Here is a 21,549-nt window from a genome sequence, read left to right on the forward strand (position 1 = left end):
TGTTTAAATCATGGATAGATGGATTCCTGATCGGTAAGGGAATTAGGGGTTATGGGGATCAGGCGGGTAAGTGGAACTGATCCACTTCAGATCAGCCATGATCTTATTGAATGGCGGGGAAGGCTCGAGAGGCTAGATGGCCTACTCCTGCTCCTATTTCTTATGTTCTTATGAAAAAGCATTGGCCAGCAGGATTAAGGAAAATCCCAAGGCTTTTTACACATATAAAGAGCAAGAGGGTAGCCAGGGAGAGGGTTGGCCCACTCAAGGACAAGGGAGGGAATCTATGTGTGGAGCCAGAGGAAATGGGCGAGATATTAAATGAGTACTTTGCATCAGTATTCACCAAAGAGAAGGACTTGGTGGATGATGAGTCTGGGAAAGGATGTGTAGATAGTTTGAGTCATGTTGAGATCAAAAACGAGGTGGTTTGGGGTTCTTGAGAAACATCAAGGTAGACAAGTCTCCAGGGCCTGATGGGATATACCCCAGAATACTGAGAGAGGCAAGAGACGAAATTGCTGGGGCCTTGGGAGAAATCTTTGTATCCTCACTGGCGACAGGGGAGGTCATGATGTGGAGATGCCGGCGTTGGACTGGGGTGAACACAGTAAGAGTTTTAACAACACCAGGTTAAAGTCCAACAGGTTTATTTGGTAGCAAATACCATTAGCTTTCGGAGCGCTGCTCCTTCGTCAGATGGAGTGGAAATGTGCTCTCAAACAGGGCACAGACACAAAATCAAGTTACAGAATACTGATTAGAATGCGAATCCCGACAGCCAACCAGATCTTAAAGATACAGACAATGTGGGTGGAGGGAGCATTAAGCACAAGTTAAAGAGATGTGTAATTGATTTTGTGTCTCTGTGCCCTGTTTGAGAGCACATTTCCACTCCATCTGACGAAGGAGCAGCGCTCCGAAAGCTAATGGTATTTGCTACCAAATAAACCTGTTGGACTTTAACCTGGTGTTGTTAAAACTCTTACAGGGGAGGTCCCAGACGATTGGAGAATAGCCAATGTTGTTCCTTGGTTTAAGAAGGGTAGCAAGAATAATCCAGGTAATTACAGGCTGGTGAGCCTTAGATCAGTGATAGGGAAATTATTGGAGAGGATTCTTCGAGACAGGATTTATTCCCACTTGGAAATAAGTGGACGTATTAGTGAGAGGCAACATGGTTTTGTGAAGGGGAGGTCGTGTCTCACTCACTTGATCGAGTTTTTCGAGGAAGTGACGAAGATGACTGATGAGGGTAGGGCAGTAGATGTTGTCTACATGGACTTCAGTAAGGCCTTTGACAAGGTCCCTCATGGCAGACTGGTGCAGAAGGTGAAGTTGCATGGGATCAGAGGTGAGCTGACAAGGTGGATACAAAACTGGTTTGATCAAAGAAGACAGAGGGTAGCAGTGGAAGGGTGCGTTTCTGAATGGAGGGCTGTGACAAGTGGTGTTCCTCAGGGATCAGTGGTGGGACCTTTGCTGTTTGTAATATATATAAATGATTTGAGGAAAATGTAACTGGATTGATTAGTAAGTTTGCGGACGACACAAAGGTTGGTGGATTTGCGGATAGCGATGAGGACCATCAGAGGATACAGCAGGATATAGATCAGTTGGAGACTTGGGCGGAGAGATGACAGATGGAGGTTCATCCGGACAAATGTGGGGTAATGCATTTTGGAAGGTCTAATACAGATAGGAAATATACAGTAAATGGCAGAACCCTTAGGAGTATTGATAGAACATAGAACATAGAACATTACAGCGCAGAACAGGCCCTTCGGCCCACGATGTTGCACCGACCAGTTAAAAAAAAAAACTGTGACCCTCCAACCTAAACCAATTTCTTTTCGTCCATGAACCTATCTACGGATCTCTTAAACGCCCCCAAACTAGGCGCATTTACAACTGATGCTGGCAGGGCATTCCAATCCCTCACCACCCTCTGGGTAAAGAACCTACCCCTGACATCGGTTCTATAACTACCCCCCCTCAATTTAAAGCCATGCCCCCTCGTGCTGGATTTCTCCATCAGAGGAAAAAGGCTATCACTATCCACCCTATCTAAACCTCTAATCATCTTATATGTTTCAATAAGATCCCCTCTTAGCCGCCGCCTTTCCAGCGAAAACAATCCCAAATCCCTCAGCCTCTCCTCATAGGATTTCCCTCATAGGCAGAGGGATCTGGGTGTACAGGTACACAGGTCACTGAAAGTGGCAATGCAGGTGGAGAAGGTAGTCAAGAAGGCATACGGCATGCTTGCCTTCATCGGCTGGGGTATTGAGTTTAAAAATTGGCAAGTCATGTTAGAAACATAGAAAACTACAGCACAAAACAGGCCCTTCGGCCCTACAAGTTGTGCCGAACATATCCCTACCTTCTAGGCCTACCAATAACCCTCCATCCTATTAAGTCCCATGTACTCATCCAGGAGTCTCTGAAAAGACCCTATTGAGTTTGCCTCCACCACCACTGACGGCAGCCGATTCCACTCGCCCACCACCCTCTGTGTGAAAAACTTACCCCTAACATTTCCCCTGTACCTACCCCCCAGCACCCTAAACCTGTGTTCTCTCGTAGCGGCCATTTCCACCCTGGGAAAAAGCCTCTGAGAGTCCACCCGATCTATGCCTCTCAACATCTTATATACCTCTATTAGGTCTCCTCTCATCCTACGTCTCTCCAAGGAGAAAAGACCGAGCTCCCTCAGCTTATCCTCATAAGGCATGCCACTCAATCCAGGCAACATCCTTGTAAATTTCTTCTGCACCCTTTCAATCTTTTCCACATTCTCCCTGTAATGAGGCGACCAGAACTGAGCACAGTACTCCAAGTGGGGTCTGACGAGGGTCTTATATAGCTGCATCATTATCCCCAGACTCCGAAACTCTATCCCTTGATTGATAAAGGCCAGCACACCATACACCTTCTTAACCACCTCCTCCACCTGCGGGGCCGATTTTAGAGTCCTATGGACCCGGACCCCAAGGTCCTTCTGATCCTCTACAGTACTAAGAGTCTTTCCCTTTATATTGTACTCCTTCATCCCATTTGACCTGCCAAAATGGACCACTATGCATTTATCTGAGTTGAAGTCCATCTGCCACTTCTCCGCCCAGTCTTGCATCCTATCTATGTCCCTCTGTAACTTCTGACATCCCTCCAGACTATCCACAACCCCACCGACCTTCGTGTCATCGGCAAACTTACCAACCCATCCCTCCACTTCCTCATCCAGGTCATTTATGAAAATGACAAACAGCAAGGGTCCCAGAACAGATCCCTGGGGCACACCACTGGTGACCGACCTCCATTTAAATAAAGACCCATCTATACCCACTCTCTGCCTCCTTTGGACAACACCAGGTTAAAGTCCAACAGATTTATTTGGTAGCAAAAGCCACACAAGCTTTCGGAGCTGCAAGCCCCTTCAGGTGAGTGGGAATTCTGTTCACAAACAGAGCATATAAAGACACAACCTCAATTTACATGAATAATGGTTGGAATGCGAATACTTACAACTAATGAAGTCTTTAAGAAACAAAACAATGTGAGTGGAGAGAGCATCAAGACAGGCTAAAAAGATGTGTATTGTCTCCAGACAAGACAGCCAGTGAAACTCTGTGGGGGTTACAAATAGTGTGCCATGAACCCAATATCCCGGTTGAGGCCATCCTCGTGTGTGCGGAACTTGGCTATCAGTTTCTGCTCAGCGACTCTGGCGCAGAGTCGCTGAGCAGAAACTGATAGCCAAGTTCCGCACACACGAGGACGGCCTCAACCGGGATATTGGGTTCATGGCACACTATTTGTAACCCCCACAGAGTTTCACTGGCTGTCTTGTCTGGAGACAATACACATCTTTTTAGCCTGTCTTGATGCTCTCTCCACTCACATTGTTTTGTTTCTTAAAGACTTCATTAGTTGTAAGTATTCGCATTCCAACCATTATTCATGTAAATTGAGGTTGTGTCTTTATATGCTCTGTTTGTGAACAGAATTCCCACTCGCCTGAAGAAGGGGCTTGCAGCTCTGAAAGCTTGTGTGGCTTTTGCTACCAAATAAACCTGTTGGACTTTAACCTGGTGTTGTTAAACTTCTTGCTGTGTTTACCCCAGTCCAACGCCGGCATCTCCACATCCTTTGGACAAGCCAGTTCTGCATCCACAGGGCAGCAGCCCCTTGGATCCCATGCCCTCTCACTTTATCTAGAAGCCTTGCATGGGGGACCTTATCGAACGCCTTGCTCAAATCCATATAAACCACATCTACCGCTTTCCCTTCGTCAATGTGTTTAGTCACATTTTCGAAGAACTCCACCAGGCTCGTAAGGCACGATCTGCCTTTGACAAAGCCATGCTGAGTATTCTTGAGCATACTAAACCTCTCCAAATGCTCATAAATCTTGTCCCTCAGGATCTTCTCCATCAGCTTACCAACCACTGAGGTTAGACTCACCGGTCGGTAATTTCCTGGGCTATCCCTATTCCCCTTCTTGAAAATAGGAACCACATTCGCAATCCTCCGGCACCTCCCCCGTCTCCATTGACGACGCAAAGATCATCGCCAGAGGCTCTGCAATCTCTTCCCTCGCCTCCCACAGTAACCTGGGGTACATCCCATCCGGACCCAGCGACTTATCTATCTTGATGCCATTCAAAGATTCCAGCACAACCTCTTTGTTAAAGTCCACATACTCAATCTTTTCAGTCCACCGCAAGCCCGCAGTACATCCACCCATGTCCTTCTCCTCTCTGAGGCAAAATACTCATTAAGCACCTCTGCCATTTCTACTGGTTCCATACTGACTTTCCCGCCTTCACCTTTTATAGGCCCTATTCCTTCACGTCTCATCCTTTTACTCTCCACATATTTATAGAACGCCTTAGGGTTTTCCTTAATTCTACTTGCCAAGGCCTTTTCGTGACCCCTTCTGGCTCTCCTAATTTCCTTAGAACCATAGAAAATTACAGCTCAGAAACAGGCCTTTTGGCCCTTCTTGTCTGTGCCGAACCATTTTATGCCTAGTCCCACTGACCTGCACTTGGACCATATTCCTCCACACCCCTCTCATCCATGAACCCGTCCAAGTTTTTCTTAAATGTTAAAAGTGACCCCGCATTTACCACTTTATCTGGCAGCTCATTCCACACTCCCACCACTCTCTGCGTGAAGAAGCCCCCCCTAATATTCCATTTAAACTTTTCTCCTTTCACCCTTAACCCATGCCCTCTGGTTTTTTTCTCCCCTAGCCTCAGCGGAAAAAGCCTGCTTGCATTCACTCTATCTATACCCATCAAAATTTTTAACACCTCTATCAAATCAAATCTCCCCTCAATCTTCTACGCTCCAGGGAATAAAGTCCCAACCTATTCAATCTCTCTCTGTAAATCAGCTTCTCAAGTCCCGGCAACATCCTTGTGAACCTTCTCTGCACTCTTTCAATCTTATTTACATCCTTCCTGTAACTAGGTGACCAAAACTGTACACAATACTCCAAATTCGGCCTCACCAATGCCTTATATAACCTTCCCATAACACTCCAACTTTTATACTCGATACTCCGATTTATAAAGGCCAATGTACCAAAGGCACTCTTTACGACCCTATCCACCTGTGACGTCACATTTAGGGAATTCTGTACCTGTATTCCCAGATCCCTCTGTTCAACTGCACTCTTCAGAGTCCTACCATTTACCCTGTACGTTCTACTTTGATTTGCCCTTCCAAAGTGCAATATCTCACACTTGTCTGCGTTAAATTCCATTTGCCATTTTTCAGCCCATTTTTCTACTTGGTCCAAATCCCTCTGCAAGCTTTGAAAACCTTCCTCACTGTCCACTACACCTCCAATCTTTGTATCATCAGCAAACTTGCTGATCCAATTGACCACATTATCATCCAGATCATTGATATAGATGACAAACAACAATGGACCCAACACCGATCCCTGCGGCACACCACTAGTCACAGGCCTCCACTCAGAGAAGCAATCCTCCACAACCACTCTCTGGCTTCTTCCATTGAGCCAGTGTCTTATCCAATTTACTACCTCCCCATGTATACCTAGCGACTGAACCTTCCTGACTAACCTCCCATGAGGGACCTTGTCAAAGGCCTTGCTGAAATCCAGGTAGACAACATCCACCGCCTTCCCTTCATCCACTTTCCTGGTAACCTCCTCGAAAAACTCTAATAATTAGATTGGTCAAACATGACCTACCACGCACAAAGCCATGTTGACTCTCCCTAATAAGTCCCTGTCTATCCAAATATTTGTAGATCCTATCCCGTATCACACCTTCCAATAACTTGCCCACCACCGACGTCAAACTTACTGGCCGATAATTTCCCGGATTTCTTTTGGAACCTTTTTTAAACAACGGAACAACATGAGCCATCCTCCAATCATCCGGCACCTCCCCCGTGAATACTGACATTTTAAATATGTCTGCCAGGGCCCCTGCAAGTTCAACACCAACTTCCCTCAAGGTCCGTGGGAATACCCTGTCCGGTCCTGGGGATTTATCCACTCTGATTTGCCTCAAGACAGCGAGCACCTCCTCCCCTTTAATCTGTAAGGGTTCCATGGCCTCCCTACCAGTTTGCCCTATTTCCGTAGACTCCATGCCCGTTTCCACAGTAAATACGGATGCAAAAAAACCATTTAGTATCTCCCCCATCTCTTTTGGTTCCATACACAGTGTACCACTCTGGTCTTCAAGAGGACCAATTTTATCCCTCACTATCCTTTTGCTCCTAACATACCTATAGAAGCTCTTTGGATTTTCCTTCACTCTGTCTGCCAAAGCAACCTCATGTCTTTTAGCCCTCCTGATTTCCCTCTTAAGTAGCTTCTTGCACTTTTTATACTCCTCGAGCATCTGATGTGTTCCTTGCTCCCTGTACATTTCATACAACTCTCTCTTCCTCTTAATCAGTGTTACAATCTCCCTCGAGAACCAAGGTTCCTTATTCCTATTTACTTTGCCTTTAATCCTGACAGGAACATACAAACTCTGCACTCTCAAAATTTCTCCTTTGAAGGCCTCCCACTTTCCATTTACATCCTTACCAGAGAACAGCCTGTGCCAATCCACACTTCCCAGATCCCTTCTCATTTCATCAAATTTGGCCTTTTTCCAGTTCAGAACTTCAACCCGAGGACCAGATCTGTCCTTATCCATGATCAGGTTGAAACTAATGGCATTATGATCACTGGATCCAAAGTGTTCCCTCACACTCACATCCATCACCTGCCCTAACTAATTTCCCAATAGGAGATCCAATATCGCATCCTCTCTCGTTGGCACCTCTATATACTGATGTAGAAAATTCTCCTGAACACATTTTACAAACTCTACCCCGTCTAAACCTTTAACAGTATGCGAGTCCCAATCTTTAGTCCCTTCCTACAAGCCGTATACTCATCTAGATCCCTATCTTCACCAAGCTCTCTGAACCTTTTGTACGCTTTCCTTTTCTTCTCGACTAGGTCCCGCACAGCTTTCGTGCACCACGTTCCTTTAACCTACCAACTCCTCCCTGTCTGCTCAGAACATTGTCCTGTAGAACCCTAGACAGACATTCCTTGAAAAACTGCCACCTCTCTTCAGTACATTTCCCCGAGAACACCTCCTTCCAATTTACTCCTCTAATTTACTGCCTTATGTCTTCCTATTTCCCCTTACTCCATATAAACACTTTCCTAGCTTGCCTGATCCTCTCTTTTTCTAATGCAAGCATAAAGGAGATAGAGTTATGATCGCTATTCCCAAGATGCTCTCCCACTGAGAGATCTGACACCTGTCCAGGCTCATTGGTCAGTATCAGATCAAGTACAGCCTCTCCTCTTGTAGGCTTGTCCACATGCTGTGTCAGGCAACCCTCCTGAACACACCTAACGAACTCCTCCCCATCCAATCCCCTTACCCTAGGGATATTCCAATCTATGTTTGGGAAATTAAAGTCTCCCATCACAACAACTCTGCTATTATTGCAACTCCCCAGGATCTGTTTCCCTGTCTGCTCCTCCACCTCCCTGTCACTATTGGGCGGCCTATAGAAAACTCCCAGCAAAGTGATCGACCCCTTCCCACTCCGAACTTCCACCCACAGAGACTCTGTAGACAATCCTTCCACAACATACACCTTCTCTACAGCTGTGACACTATTCCTGATCAGTGCCACTCCATCCCCTCTCTTGCCTCCCTCCCTGTCCTTCCTGAAACATCTGAATCGTGGCACCTGTAGTATCCAGTCCTGTCCCTGAGACATCCAAGTCTCCGTAATGGCCACCACATCACACTTCCAGGCATCGATCCACGCTCTGAGCTCATCCCCTTTATTCACTATACTCCTGGCATTAAAGTAAACACATCTCAATCCTTTGGTCTGAGCTCTCCCCTTCTCCATCCCCCGTCCATCCTCCCTCTTGCACTGTCTATAACCCTTCTCTGTTTGTGAGCTAATTTCCTCACTCCCAGTCACCTCGTCTTGATCCCCTCCCCCCAACCTATCTAGTTTACACTCTCCCCAGTAGCCTTAGATAACCTTCCTGCCAGGATATTGGTCCCCCTGGGATTCAAGTGCCACCCGTTTTTTGTGTACAGGTCACACCTGCTCCTAAAGAGGTCCCAATGGTCCGGGAACCTGAATCCCTGCCCCCTGCACCAGTCCCTCAGCCACACATTCATCCTCCACCTCACTCCATTCCTGCCCTCACCCTCCCGTGGCACAGGCAGCAATCCTGAGATTACTACCTTTGCTTTCCTCCTCCTCAGCTGTCTCCCTATACTCTCTTTTCATGACCCCTTCCCCCTTCCTTCCCACATCAGCGGTACCAATATGTACCGCTACATCTGGCTCCTCCCCCCCCCCCCCCCCCCCCCATCAGGATTTCTGGGAGTCGACCGGCGGCATCCTGGATCCCGGCCCCAGGGAGGCAGACCACCATCCGAGACTCCCGCCTGCCTCCGCAAAAACGCCTTTCCGACCCCCTTACTGTCGAGTCCCCGATTAACACTGCCTTCCTCCTCTTTTCCTTAGCCCTCTGAGTTACAGGGCCGGACTCCACTCTGGAGACACGGCCACTGCTGTTTCCCCAGGCGGGCTGTACCTCCCAGCAGTACTCAGGCAGGAGTATTTGTTGTGTAGGGGCACATCCACCGGGGTGCTCTCAATCACCCGAGCTTTACCCTTCCTGGCCATCACCCACTTGGCCTCCAACGTGGCCCTGGTGTGACCACTTGATGATAGCTCTATCACCTTGACGGTTTATAGAATCTTAGTGAGGCCGTACTTGGAATATAGTGTTCAGTTCTGGTCGCCACACTACCAGAAGCATGTGGAAGCTTTGGAGAGGGTACAGAAAAGATTTACCAGGATGTTGCCTGGTATGGAGGGCATTAGCTACGAGGAGAGGTTGGAGAAACTTGGTTTGTTCTCACTGCAGCGACGGAGGTTCTGGGGAGACCTGATAGAAGTCTACAAGATTATGAGAGGTATTGACAGAGCGGATAGTCAGAAGCTTTTTCCCAGGGTGGAAGAGTCAATTACCAGGGGGTGTAGGTTTAAGGTGCGAGGGGCAAGTTTTAAAAGAGATGTACGAGGCAAGTGTTTTACACAGAGAGTAGTGGGTGCCTGGAACTCGTTGCCGGGGGAGGTAATGGAAGCGGATATGGTAGTGACTTTTAAGGGACGTCTTGACAAGTACTTGAATGAGATGGGAATACAGGGATATGGTCCCCGGAGGCATAGAGGATTTTAGTTAAGTCAGACAGCATGGTCGGTGCAGGCTTGGAGGGCCGAAGGGCCTGTCCCTCTGCTGTAATTTTCTTTGTTCTTTATATTCAACTGGATGATGTCCAGTTACTGAGGGTTGAAAAGATATCTGGTCCGAGTGGTTTTGAAAACAGGTAAAAAGTAAATGAGTAATGGGATTAGTAGCACCATAAATTTAAATATATTGCAACCCTGTGTGGTATATAGAAATAAAGACTATTATTTAAATGGTGAAAAATTACAACATGCTACTGTGCAGAGGGACCTGGGGGTCCTTGTGCATGAATCACAAAAACTCAGTCTGCAGGTGCAGCAGGTGATCAAGAAGGCGAATGGAATGTTGGCCTTTATCGCGAGGGGGATAGAATATAAAAGCAGGGAGGTCATGCTGCAACTGTACAAGGCACTGGTGAGGCCGCAACTGGAGTACTGTGTACAATTTTGGTCCCCTTATTTAAGAAAGGATATATTAGCTTTGGAGGGGATGCAGGGAAGGTTCATCAGGTTGATTCCGGAGATGAGGGGGTTAGCTTATGCGGAGAGATTGTGTAGACTGGGCCTGTACTCATTGGAGTTTAGAAGGTTGAGGGGAGATCTTGTAGAGACATATAAGATAATGAAGGGGCTAGACAGGGTAGAAGCAGCGAGGTTATTTCCACTTACAATGGAAACAAGAACTAGGGGGCATAGTCTCAAAATACAGGGGAGTCAATTTAGAACAGAGTTGAGGAGGAACTTCTTTTCCCAGAGGGTCGTGAATCTTTGGAATTCTCTACCCAATGAAGCAATAGAGGCTACCTCGTTAAATGTGTTTAAGTCACAGATAGATAAATGTTTAACCATTAAGGGAATTAAGGGTTATGGGGAGCGGGCGGGTAAGTGGAACTGAACCCACTATCAAATCAGCCATGATCTTATTGAATGGCGGAGCAGGCTTGAGAGGCTAAGTGGCCTACTCCTGCTCCTATTTCTTATGTTCTTATTATCAGGTCTCCCCTCAACCTCCGTCGCTCCAGTGAGAACAAACCAATTTTCTCCAACCTCTCCTCATAGTTATTGCCCTCCATACCAGGCAACAGCCTGGTAAATCTTTTCTGTACCCTCTCCAAAGTCTCCCCATCCTTCTGGTAGTGTGGCGACCAGAATTGAACACCATCGGTATTTTAATTAGTGGGAGTGGGATGAGAAATGTTGATTGTTGTACACTGCTTTTTCCCAGATGAAAGCGGTAGCGGGAATGAAGATGTCATACCAGCTTCAACAGTCCATCCAATCTGAAATAAGGGAGCTAATCCGTGGTTTCAGACAGGAGGAGAACGTGACAGCTTTGTGTTCACATCTCTACACCATGATCCGAGGAAACCGACAACATCGGCGCGCCTTCCTCATTGCCTTACTCAACCTATTCGATGACAGTGCGGTGAGTCAATGATACCAAGGGTTCCTGGCAACCCGCCTCATTTTCAATAGATGGCTAGAATTAACCAGGATAACATGAGGTTAGCCTCAGCCTGTTACTATGCAGTCTAATCCTTTTGTAATTGGGGTTATTCCAAGGAATTAGAACCTGTGGATGGAAATTAGTGAACGAGTGTTATGAACATGTACCATCAAAGTAATGAGGGGCATAAACAAAGGGTTATCCAAATTAGAATTGGATAACATGATGCAAGAGAAGATGATGTAGAAATGGAATTTAATCCAAGAGTGAAAGTACTAGAGAGGTAGACTTCATTAGGAGATTGAGGGCACAGGCAGGGGGTGATTTTAATTAGATCTGAGCTCTGTTCAGGAGTCTAGCTCCTACCATATTGTTCTGTGACTTGGAAGAAAGAATAAACGGTGAAGTTTGTCGTCCAATAAGTTAGGAGTTTCGAGTAAGTAGTGTAAATGAGAAAAGATGGAAGAAGTTATTTCTCTGTTGTATAGCACCTTGGTTAGAATCCGGCTGAAGTACTTCATTGAGTTGTGAGCACATCGTCTCAGGAAGAATATATTAGATTTAGAAAAATCGCAGGACAGGTTCACCAGAATGATATTGGGGCTAAAATTATTCAAATATGTTGCATGAACACAACGTATATTCCCTTTATTGAAGATCAGGGTGGCCTGACCATAATATTTAAATAGTAATGGACTTCATTGGGGGAGAAACTATTTCCTCAGGTGGGGAGTACAGAACATGGGGCATATCCTTAAAGTTCGAGCTAAACTACTCGAGGAGAAATCAGTAAGTAGTTTCACAACACCAGGTTAAAGTCAAACAGGTTTATTTGGTAGCACGAGCTTTTAAAGCGCTGATCCTTCATCAGGCGAGTGCCAGGAGAAATCAGGAAGCACTTTCTGCACAAGGATAGTGGATCCCTGGAATACTTGCCCTGAAAAAACAACTATTGAGGCTGGGAGTGAATTGAAATTTTAAGGACTGCTGTCAGTAAACTTTTGTTACTTAAGGGTTACAGAATCAAAACAAGTAACTGTAATTAAACCATGATCTGATCAAAGGAGATTCGGGGGCTGAATGACCTCCTCCTGTTCCTATGGTTCTCGTCCCACCAAAAACAAAAGGATCTTACTCTTCAAATCCAATTGTATTTATATTCTGAAATATCAGCACCTCCCAAATTCGCAAAGGACAAGTGGAGCAGACGAATGGAAACACCAGCAACTGCAAGTTCCCCTCTGAGCCACAGACAATTCTGACTTGGAAATATATCACCGCTCCTTCACTGTCGCTGGGTCAAAATCCTGGAACTCCCTCCCGAACAGCACTTTGGTTGTACACTCTCCATGTGGACAGCAACGGTTCAGAAAAGCAACTTGCCACCAAATTCTCAAGGGGAATTAGAGATGGGCAATAAATGCTGGCCTAGCTGGTGATACCCACATTCTGTGAAAAAATGTTTTTTAAAAAACTTTATTTTGTAGTCATCCATTCTCGTGCTCTGTGGGGTTTTACCAAACTGTGAGCAGTTGAAAGGATGTGTGACTAGGCTGGTGTGTGTTGTAATATGGGTTCTTTATATGTCTCAATGATGAGATTGAGAGACATTCAAACCTGAACTGTTGGTTACAGATCCCAGGTTACTGCCATGCATGGTGCTGCTTCCTTGCCAATAGTCTTCCAGAGTGTTCTCTAAATCTAATACCAGGTGACTCTATACATCATATTGTTCCTCAGTCCCACATTAACTCTTTCTCTGCCGAGCACTTTTACATTACAATGGCAAGCACACAATATCACAAACAGCAGAGTTTTGGTCTATATATTAGCCACATCAGAGACTTATCAAAGGTTTGCTTCAGAAATAAGACACTCGATGAGCTTGTTGCAAAGTGATAGTTAGTAATCCAATAGAGAAATGTGTCCTGCCTCGGCCCTTGAGCCCCCATATCTGGGAAGCCATACGGAGGATCTTCTGAGTTCTGATGAAAGGTCATCACGAACTGAAACATTTACTCTGTTTCTTTCTACAGATGCTGCCTGACTCTGGCACGTTTCCAGCATTTTAAACTTTTTATTTAAATAGCCTGGGCCAGTTTTACCATGCCCACTATATTACATTTGATCCTTCAGTTGTGAAATCTGCATTTATGATTGCTGGCTACAGTGCTTAAATAAGTGGATTTTGCCACCTTTAATACTAACTCTCTATTTTCCATTGTTTATTCGGATCAGTATGACTCAGTTTCTCTTGCTTTTGTGCTGGACTCTCCACTTCTTCCCTTTGCCCCTACCTGCTGTTAGATGTTGTGAGCAGCACTCTGGACAAACAGCAGTAGCAACTGTTGCCGCTGGATAGGCTGCCAGGATGTTAAGTGTTCAGCACTTCAGTGGACATCAGGCATGGCATGTGCTGATCAGTCAGATGTGTTACAAGAAAGGTGAAAACTCCCCTAGACATCCAGAGTATGACTTCTCCATATATTCTTCCTCATTCTTCCCTCCCTGTGTGCCTTCTCCTCTCAGCTCCTTCAGAGAGCTGAATAGCAGATTCAAAGCCAAGCTTCCATTTCAGTGTGCTGGAGGGTTGGAGGTTGTAAGGATTTGGAGGTAGTTTGCCCCATCATATTTTCCATTGTAATGCTGCCCATTCAGTATCTGGACATCATGCCATGTTGGCAGGATGTGAAAGAGTGTTCTGGCATTGTGCAATCTCGTGCTGTACCAGTTATTTCAATGAAAGATGACTGATGGTGGATGAGGATTACCTAAGAACTAAAATGGGAATTTGAACCTGTTCAAACTTTGTTTTTCTTCTCTATAGAAAACTGAGGTGAACCTGCTGCTGTACATAGCAGACAACTTGGCCTGTTTCCCTTTCCAGACGCAAGAGGAGCCTCTGTTTATTATGCATCACATTGACATCACGCTTTCAGTTTCTGGAAGTAACCTGCTGCAGTCATTCAGGGAGGTACGTAAATTTGGGTCTGTATCAACAAATCAAGACCGAAACTTGAATTGAAGATGAGGTTGAGTATATCTATGATGAGCCAGAGATACATCCAGCGAGCCTTTTTTTTAAAACCTCCAGCTGGGCTACTTGATTATGAGGAACTGCCTCTTGTTTATTTCACTTTGTTCTCTGCGTTTACTGATATACTCCACACAGTATCACAGTGTGTCTATGGTTGATGCTATCTGGTACATTGAACTGTAGCAGGCAGTGTCTATGATGTTTTCATTGATACTGCCTGGTGGTATGTCGGTGAGTTTACACTGCATTCAGAGATACTGCCTTGTTAGTGAGCTGTATCAGGGTTTGTTTGTACTGTTTATATTATAAATTTAAATTTAGATATTTTTTCCAAGACAGTGCCAGAGTGAGGCGACTTCTTGCAAGCTGTGCCCAGCATACCTTCTATTGCATTCAAGAACATAACACAAGTAGGAGCAACAGTGGGCCACTTAGCCCCTTGAGCCTGCTCTATCATTCAATAAGATCATAGTTGATCTGATTGTGTGCTCAACTCCACTTTTCTTTGCATCTCTGTCTGCATTCCCTTCTTGACCTGAATGTACTTAACATAGAACATAGAAAGCCACAGCACAAACAGGCCCTTCGGCCCACAAGTTGCGCCGATCACATCCCCACCTCTAGGCCTATCTATAGCCCTCAATCCCATTAAATCCCATGTACTCATCCAGAAGTCTCTTAAAAGACCCCAACGAGTTTGCCTCCACCACCACCGACGTCAGCCGATTCCACTCACCCACCACCCTCTGAGTGAAAAACTTACCCCTGACATCTCCTCTGTACCTACCCCCCAGCACCTTAAACCTGTGTCCTCTCGTAGCAACCATTTCAGCCCTTGGAAATAGCCTCTGAGAGTCTACCCTATCCAGACCTCTCAACATCTTGTAAACCTCTATCAGGTCACCTCTCATCCTTCGTCTCTCCAGGGAGAAGAGACCAAGCTCCCTCAACCTATCCTCATAAGGCATGCCCCCCAATCCAGGCAACATCCTTGTAAATCTCCTCTGCACCCTTTCAATGGCTTCAACATCTTTCCTGTAATGAGGTGACCAGAACTGCGCGCAGTACTCCAAGTGGGGTCTAACCAGGGTCCTATAAAGCTGCAGCATTATCTCCCGACTCCTAAACTCAATCCCTCGATTAATGAAGGCCAGTACGCCGTACGCCTTCTTGACCGCATCCTCCACCTGCGAGGCCGATTTAAGAGTCCTATGGACCCGGACCCCAAGGTCCTTCTGATCCTCTACACTGCTAAGAATGGTACCCTTCATATTATACTGCTGCTTCATCCCATTGGATCTGCCAAAATGGATCACCACACACTTATCCGGGTTGAAGTCCATCTGCCACTTCTCCGCCCAGTCTTGCATTCTATCTATGTCTCGCTGCAACTTCTGACATCCCTCCAAACTATCCACAACACCACCTACCTTGGTGTCGTCAGCAAACTTACCAACCCATCCCTCCACTTCCTCATCCAGGTCATTTATGAAAATGACAAACAGCAAGGGTCCCAGAACAGATCCCTGGGGCACTCCACTGGTCACTGACCTCCATGCAGAGAAAGACCCCTCCACAGCCACTCTCTGCCTTCTGCAGAGCTCTACTTCTCTTCGGGGTTGAGATCCAGAGATAAATTTTTAGATTTTAATAGCATCATGGGGTATGGGAAGAAAGCAGGAATATGGCATTAAGATAGGGGATCAGCCATGAGCATATTGAATGGCAGAGCAGACTCGAAGAGCCAAATGGCCTACTCCAGCTCCTAGTTTCTACTTTTCTATGTTCGCTGTCAGACTTGTGAAGAAATTTCTCAGAATCTCAGCCTTAAATGGCAACCCCTTATCCTAAGACTGTTGCCCCTAGCCAGCGAAGTATCCTCCCAAACAGCAAGTTGCATTAGATAGTGTCTACTCTTAATTCAGTGATTCTGCCTAAAAACATTGAGTTGTAACAGGGTGTGCCTAACAGGGTCTTCAATGATACAGAAAGTATCATGGCGTGTCTGTGCTATATTCAATGATATTGCCTGGAAGTGAGCTATGTTAGGACATTATAAACGGTGTGCAGTAATACTGCCTTTAATAGCGACCTGTATCAGGGTTGGTTGGGCTTCATTTTCAAAGGGAACATTAGACAGCTAAGTTTTAAACTGCCTGCTTGTCATTTTCAGTCTCTGTTGAAAGAAGCGCCACCCAAGGAAAGAAAATCCTCGAGCTCTGGAGACAGTGAGAGTGAAAGTGAGGATGAGATACAGCGACCCCGTAGGACCAGAAAACGTGTCAACTCTGACTCAAGTGATGATGAGGATGATGATCTGGAAGATGTGCTCTCTCGGTTGCCTGCAGACTCGACCCCTCTCGTGGAGTTTGTGAATGCTTCTCAGGGAATCCTATTGTTATTGGTCCTGAAACAACATCTAAAGAACCTGTATGGCTTCTCAGACAGGTATGAGATCAAGCTTTTGTTCAATTAAAAACAATAGATGCTGGAAAAACTCAGCTGGTCAGCAGCATGTGTAGGGAAAAAAACATAATCAACACTTTCAGCTCTATTACCTTTCAACAGAAATTAACGTTGAACCTTTCACAGTTCTCAAGATCAAATCCTTCCCTTATCTTTCTGTCTGTTCATTCTGCATTAATGTTTGCAGTCCGAAAGATGTGCTGGTTGGTGCATTGGCTGTGCTAAATTCTCCCTCAGTGTACCCGAACAGGCGCCGAGTGTGGCGACTCGGGGAATTCCACAGTAACTTCATTGCGGTGTTAATGTAAGCCTACTTATGGCACTCATAAATAAACTTTAAAAACTTTGTACAGCGAAGAGCGTTGATTTTGATTTGATTTTTCAAACAGGTAACATTGATTCCATCATTCCGTACAACATCCCCGAGGATATTGAAACCAAAAGAGAAAATGCTGGAAAATCTCAGCAGGTCTGGCAGCATCTGGAAGGAGAGAAAAGAGCTGACGTTTCGAGTCAAAGCTTTGACAAAGAATCATCTGGACTCGAAACATCAGCTCTTTTCTCTCCTTACAGATGCTGCCAGACCTGCTGAGATTTTCCAGTGTTTTCTCTTTTGGTTTCAGATTCCCCTAGGATATTGCTCCTGTAAATTCCAGGAAGTTTGGAGAAATGGAATTCTCTTCCCCAGAGAGACGCAGAGGCAGAGTCATTCAACATGTGTAAGGTTGAGTTAGATAGACTCTTGATTGACAAGGTTTGAGAGAATCCTGATTTCATATGAACAGGAGGAAGCCAGTCAGCTGTTTTATGAATGTTTTCCAGTATGTGGACCTTGCTTTCTGTCATATCTGAGCTGATCCACTGAGCAAGATAAAAAATCCATCTGCTCTAGGTTAGTGTTTCAAAGTCCTTATATTGACACCAGAGTAGGACAGAGTATAAAAGAAGAGAACTTCTCAGAAAGGTATGGTTTTAATCAAGGGGATTTTAATCTACATGGTTGGTGGTTCGAGCCCACCCAGGGACGCTTAGACTTTTCTCCCCAACAACTACACTGGGAGCTTTATTTTAGCTTTTCATATTACAATTTATTTCATATAGATTGGAAAAATCAGGTGGACGAAGGTAGTGTAGTTGAGGAGTTCATAGAATATATTCAAGGTAATTTCTGAGAATAGCATGTTCTGGAGCCAACCACATGCTAGGCCTGGTGATGTGAAATGAGACTGGATTAATTGATAACCTTGTGAAGGCACCCCTGGTAGCAGCGACCATAATATGACTGAATTTTGCCTTCAGTTTGAAGGAGAGAAGAGTGCGTCTGAGGTGCAATAAGGGAAATTATGGGGGATGAAAGCAGAGTAGCAAGAATCAACTGGCAAATGTGCTTAAGGAATGGATCGATAGAGGTTCGGTGGCAGATAATAAATGGGATATTTCAGAATAGACACGTTCCAATGAGAAAGAAAAATTCCAAAGGAAGGGCCTGTCATCCGTGGTTAACTAAAAAGTTAAAGACTGTATTAAACTTAGAGAGAGGATATATTTGCACAAAGACAGGTGGCAGGTCAGAAGATTGGAAAGAATATAAAGAACATCAAAGGATGACAAAAAGATTGAAGAAAACTAGAGTGCGAGAGGAAGCCAGCCAGTAATGTAAACTACAGACCAGTGAGTCTCACGTCAGTGGTAGGGAAACTTATTAGAGAAGCTTCAGGAGAGTATCTATCTCCACTTGGAGAGGCAAAGCTTGATCAGGGATAGTCAGCATGGCTTCGTCAGAGGGAGGTCATGCCTAACATTTGATTGAATTTTTTGAGAAGGTGACCAGGTGTGTAGACGAGGGTTAGTGCAGTCGATGTAGTTTATGTGGATTTCAGCAAAGCCTTTGACAAGGTCCCACATGGGAGACTTGTAAAGAAGGTAAATTCACACAGGATACAGGGTAATTTGATAAAGTGGATTCAAAATTGGCTCAGTTGTAGGAGATAGAGGGTGATGACAGAAGACTGCTTTGGTGACTGGAAGCCAGTTTTCAGTGGCGTACCACAGGGATCTGTGTTGGGCTCCCTATTATTCGTCATTTATATAAATGACAGATATGGGGGGTAGGATTAGTAAGTTTGCAGATGACAAAGATTGGACGGGTTGTTAACAGTGAGGCAGAGAGTGTTTTGAGCTACAAGAAGATATAGATGAAATGGTCAAATGGGTAGATAAGTGGCAGATGGAACTTAACCCTGAAAAGTGTGAGGTGATACACTTTGGAAGGAATAATTTGACAAGAAATTACTCAATGAATGGTAGGACACTAGGAAGTTCTGTGGAACAAAGGGACCTTGGTGTGTTTGTCCACAGATCTCTGAAAGTGAAAGGGCATGTTAGTAGGGTGGTGAAAAAGGCATATGGGACACTCGCCTTTATCAACCGAGGCATAGATTACAAAAGCAAGGAAGTCATGTTGGGGTTGTATAGAACTTTGGTGAGGCCACAGGGGGAGCACTGTGTGCAATTCTGGTCACCACATTATAGGAAGGATGTGATTGCACTGGACGGGGTGCAGAGGGGATTCACCAGAATGTTACCTAGGATGGAGAAAGGTTGAATATGCTTGGGTTGTTTTCGTTGGAACAGAGAAGACTGAGGGGCGACCTGATCGAGGTGTACCAAGTCATGAGAGACATGGACAGAGTGGATAAGGAACAGCTATTCTTCTTGGTTTAAGGGTCAGTCACAAGGGGACATAGGTTCAAGGCGAGGGGCAGGAGGTTTAGGAGGAATGTGAAGATAAACTTTTTTACCCAGAAGATGGTGATGGTTTGGAATGCGCTGCCTGGGAGGGTGGTGGAGGTGGGTTGCCTCACATCCTTTTAGAAGTATCTGGATGAGCAATTGGCACATCGTAACAATCAGGGCTATGGGCCAAGTGCTGGCAGATGAGATTAGGTGGGAGTTCAGGTACTTCTAATGTGTCAGTTTTGACATGATGAACTGATGGGCCTCTTCTATGCTGTATGATTCTATGATGAAGACAGACAGTAAGAGTTTCAATAGATTTTTAAATAAGAAAAGAGTTAACAAAAGTGAGCGATAGTCCTACAGAAAGTGTATCAGGAGAATCGATAATGGAAGGCAGGACTATGGCGGATGAATTAAACAGGCATCATGGAGAACACAAGTAACATCACAGAAATAGCTGTAAATCAGGAAATGGGAGGGAACTCAGGAAAATCACAAACACCTGGGAAGTGGTACTGGGTAAATTGTTGGCTCTGCAGGCTGGTCCGGGTACACTTCACCCTAAGGTCTTGAAAGAAGAGGTTAATGAGATAGTTGATGCATTGGTTTTAATTTTCCAAAGTTTCAGTGATTCAGGAAACATTTCATTAGATTGGAAGATTGTAAAGTAACCCCTTTATTCAAAAAGGGAGAGAGACAGAAAGCAGAAAGTTACAGGCCAGTTAGCCTAACATCTGTGCAGGAAAAATGGCATTTATCTATGTCCCTTTGTAGCCCCCTTACATAGTCTTCATAATTTACTTTCCCACCTATCTTTGTGCCATCAGCAAAGATGTTAGTTATCATTAAAGATGCAAGAGCAAGGCACTTAGAAAATTCAAGGCAATCAGGCGGAGTTGGTGTGGTTTTCTGAAAGGGAAATTATGTTCAACCAATTTATTGGGAACTCTTTGTAGGAGTCACAGATGCTGTGGATACAGGGGAACCGGTGGATGTACTGTACTTGGATTTCCAGAAGACATTTGATAAGTTGCCAGATCAAAGGTTATTTGTAAGATAAAAGCTCATGATGTAGGGGCTAACATGGATTGAAAATTTGCAAGCTAATAGGAAGCAGAGTTGGCATAAATGGATCTATTTCTGGATGGCAGGATGTGGTGAGTGATGTCATAGAGGTTTACAGCATGGAAACAGGCCCTTCGGCCCAACTTGTCCATGCCGCCCTTTTTTAAAACCCCTGAGCTAATCCCAATTGCCCGCATTTGGCCCATATCCCTCCATACCCATCATACCCATGTAACTATCTAAATGTTTTTTAAGAGACAAAATTGTACCCGCCTCTACTACTACCTCTGGCAACTTGTTACAGACACTCACCACTCTCTGTGTGAAAAAATTGCCCCTCTGGACTCTTTTGTATCTCTGCCCTCTCACCTTAAACCTATGCTCTCTAGTTTTAGACTCCCCTACCTTTGGGAACAGATATTGACTATCTAGCCGATCTGTGCCCCTCATTATTTTATAGACCTCTATAAGACCACCCCTCAGCCTCCTACGCTCCAGAGAAAAAAGTCCCAGTCTATCCAGCCTCTCCTTATAACTCAATCCATCAAGTCCCGGTAGCATCCTAGTAAATCTTTTCTGCACTCTTTCTAGTTTAATAATATCCTTTCTATAATAGGGTGACCAGAATTGCACACAGTATTCCAAGTGTAGCCTTACCAATGTCTTGTACAACTTCAAGAAGACGTCCCAACTCCTGTATTCAATGTTCTGACTGATGAAACCAAGCATGCCGAATGCCTTCTTCACCACTCTGTCCACCTGTGACTCCACTTTCAAGGAGCTATGAACATGTACCCCTAGATCTCTTTGTTCTGTAACTCTCCCTAATGCCCTATCATTAACAAAGTAAGTTCTGCCCTGGTTCAATCTACCAAAATGCATCACCTCGCATTTGTCTAAATTAAACTCCATCTGCCATTCGTCAGCCCACTGGCCCAATTGATCAGGGCAATTGGAGATAATTTTCTTCATTGTCCACTATGCCACCAATCTTAGTGTCATCTGCAAATGA

General features: G+C 45.1%; 1 protein-coding gene across 10 annotated transcripts in view; it reads left to right on the forward strand.

The window, feature by feature from the left end:
• LOC144495209 (nipped-B-like protein) overlaps positions 1 to 21,549 on the forward strand; it is a 728,344-nt gene that overhangs the window by 679,060 nt on the left and 27,735 nt on the right. For all 10 annotated transcript variants that reach the window (XM_078215273.1, XM_078215271.1, XM_078215278.1 and 7 more), the window contains 3 exons: positions 11,009 to 11,209; positions 14,058 to 14,204; positions 16,441 to 16,715. In XM_078215273.1, the coding sequence (XP_078071399.1) occupies positions 11,009 to 11,209; positions 14,058 to 14,204; positions 16,441 to 16,715 (623 nt within the window). The remainder of the gene's footprint in view (positions 1 to 11,008; positions 11,210 to 14,057; positions 14,205 to 16,440; positions 16,716 to 21,549) is intronic.

Source organism: Mustelus asterias, chromosome 6 (assembly GCF_964213995.1).
Source record: "Mustelus asterias chromosome 6, sMusAst1.hap1.1, whole genome shotgun sequence".
NCBI lineage: Eukaryota > Metazoa > Chordata > Chondrichthyes > Carcharhiniformes > Triakidae > Mustelus > Mustelus asterias.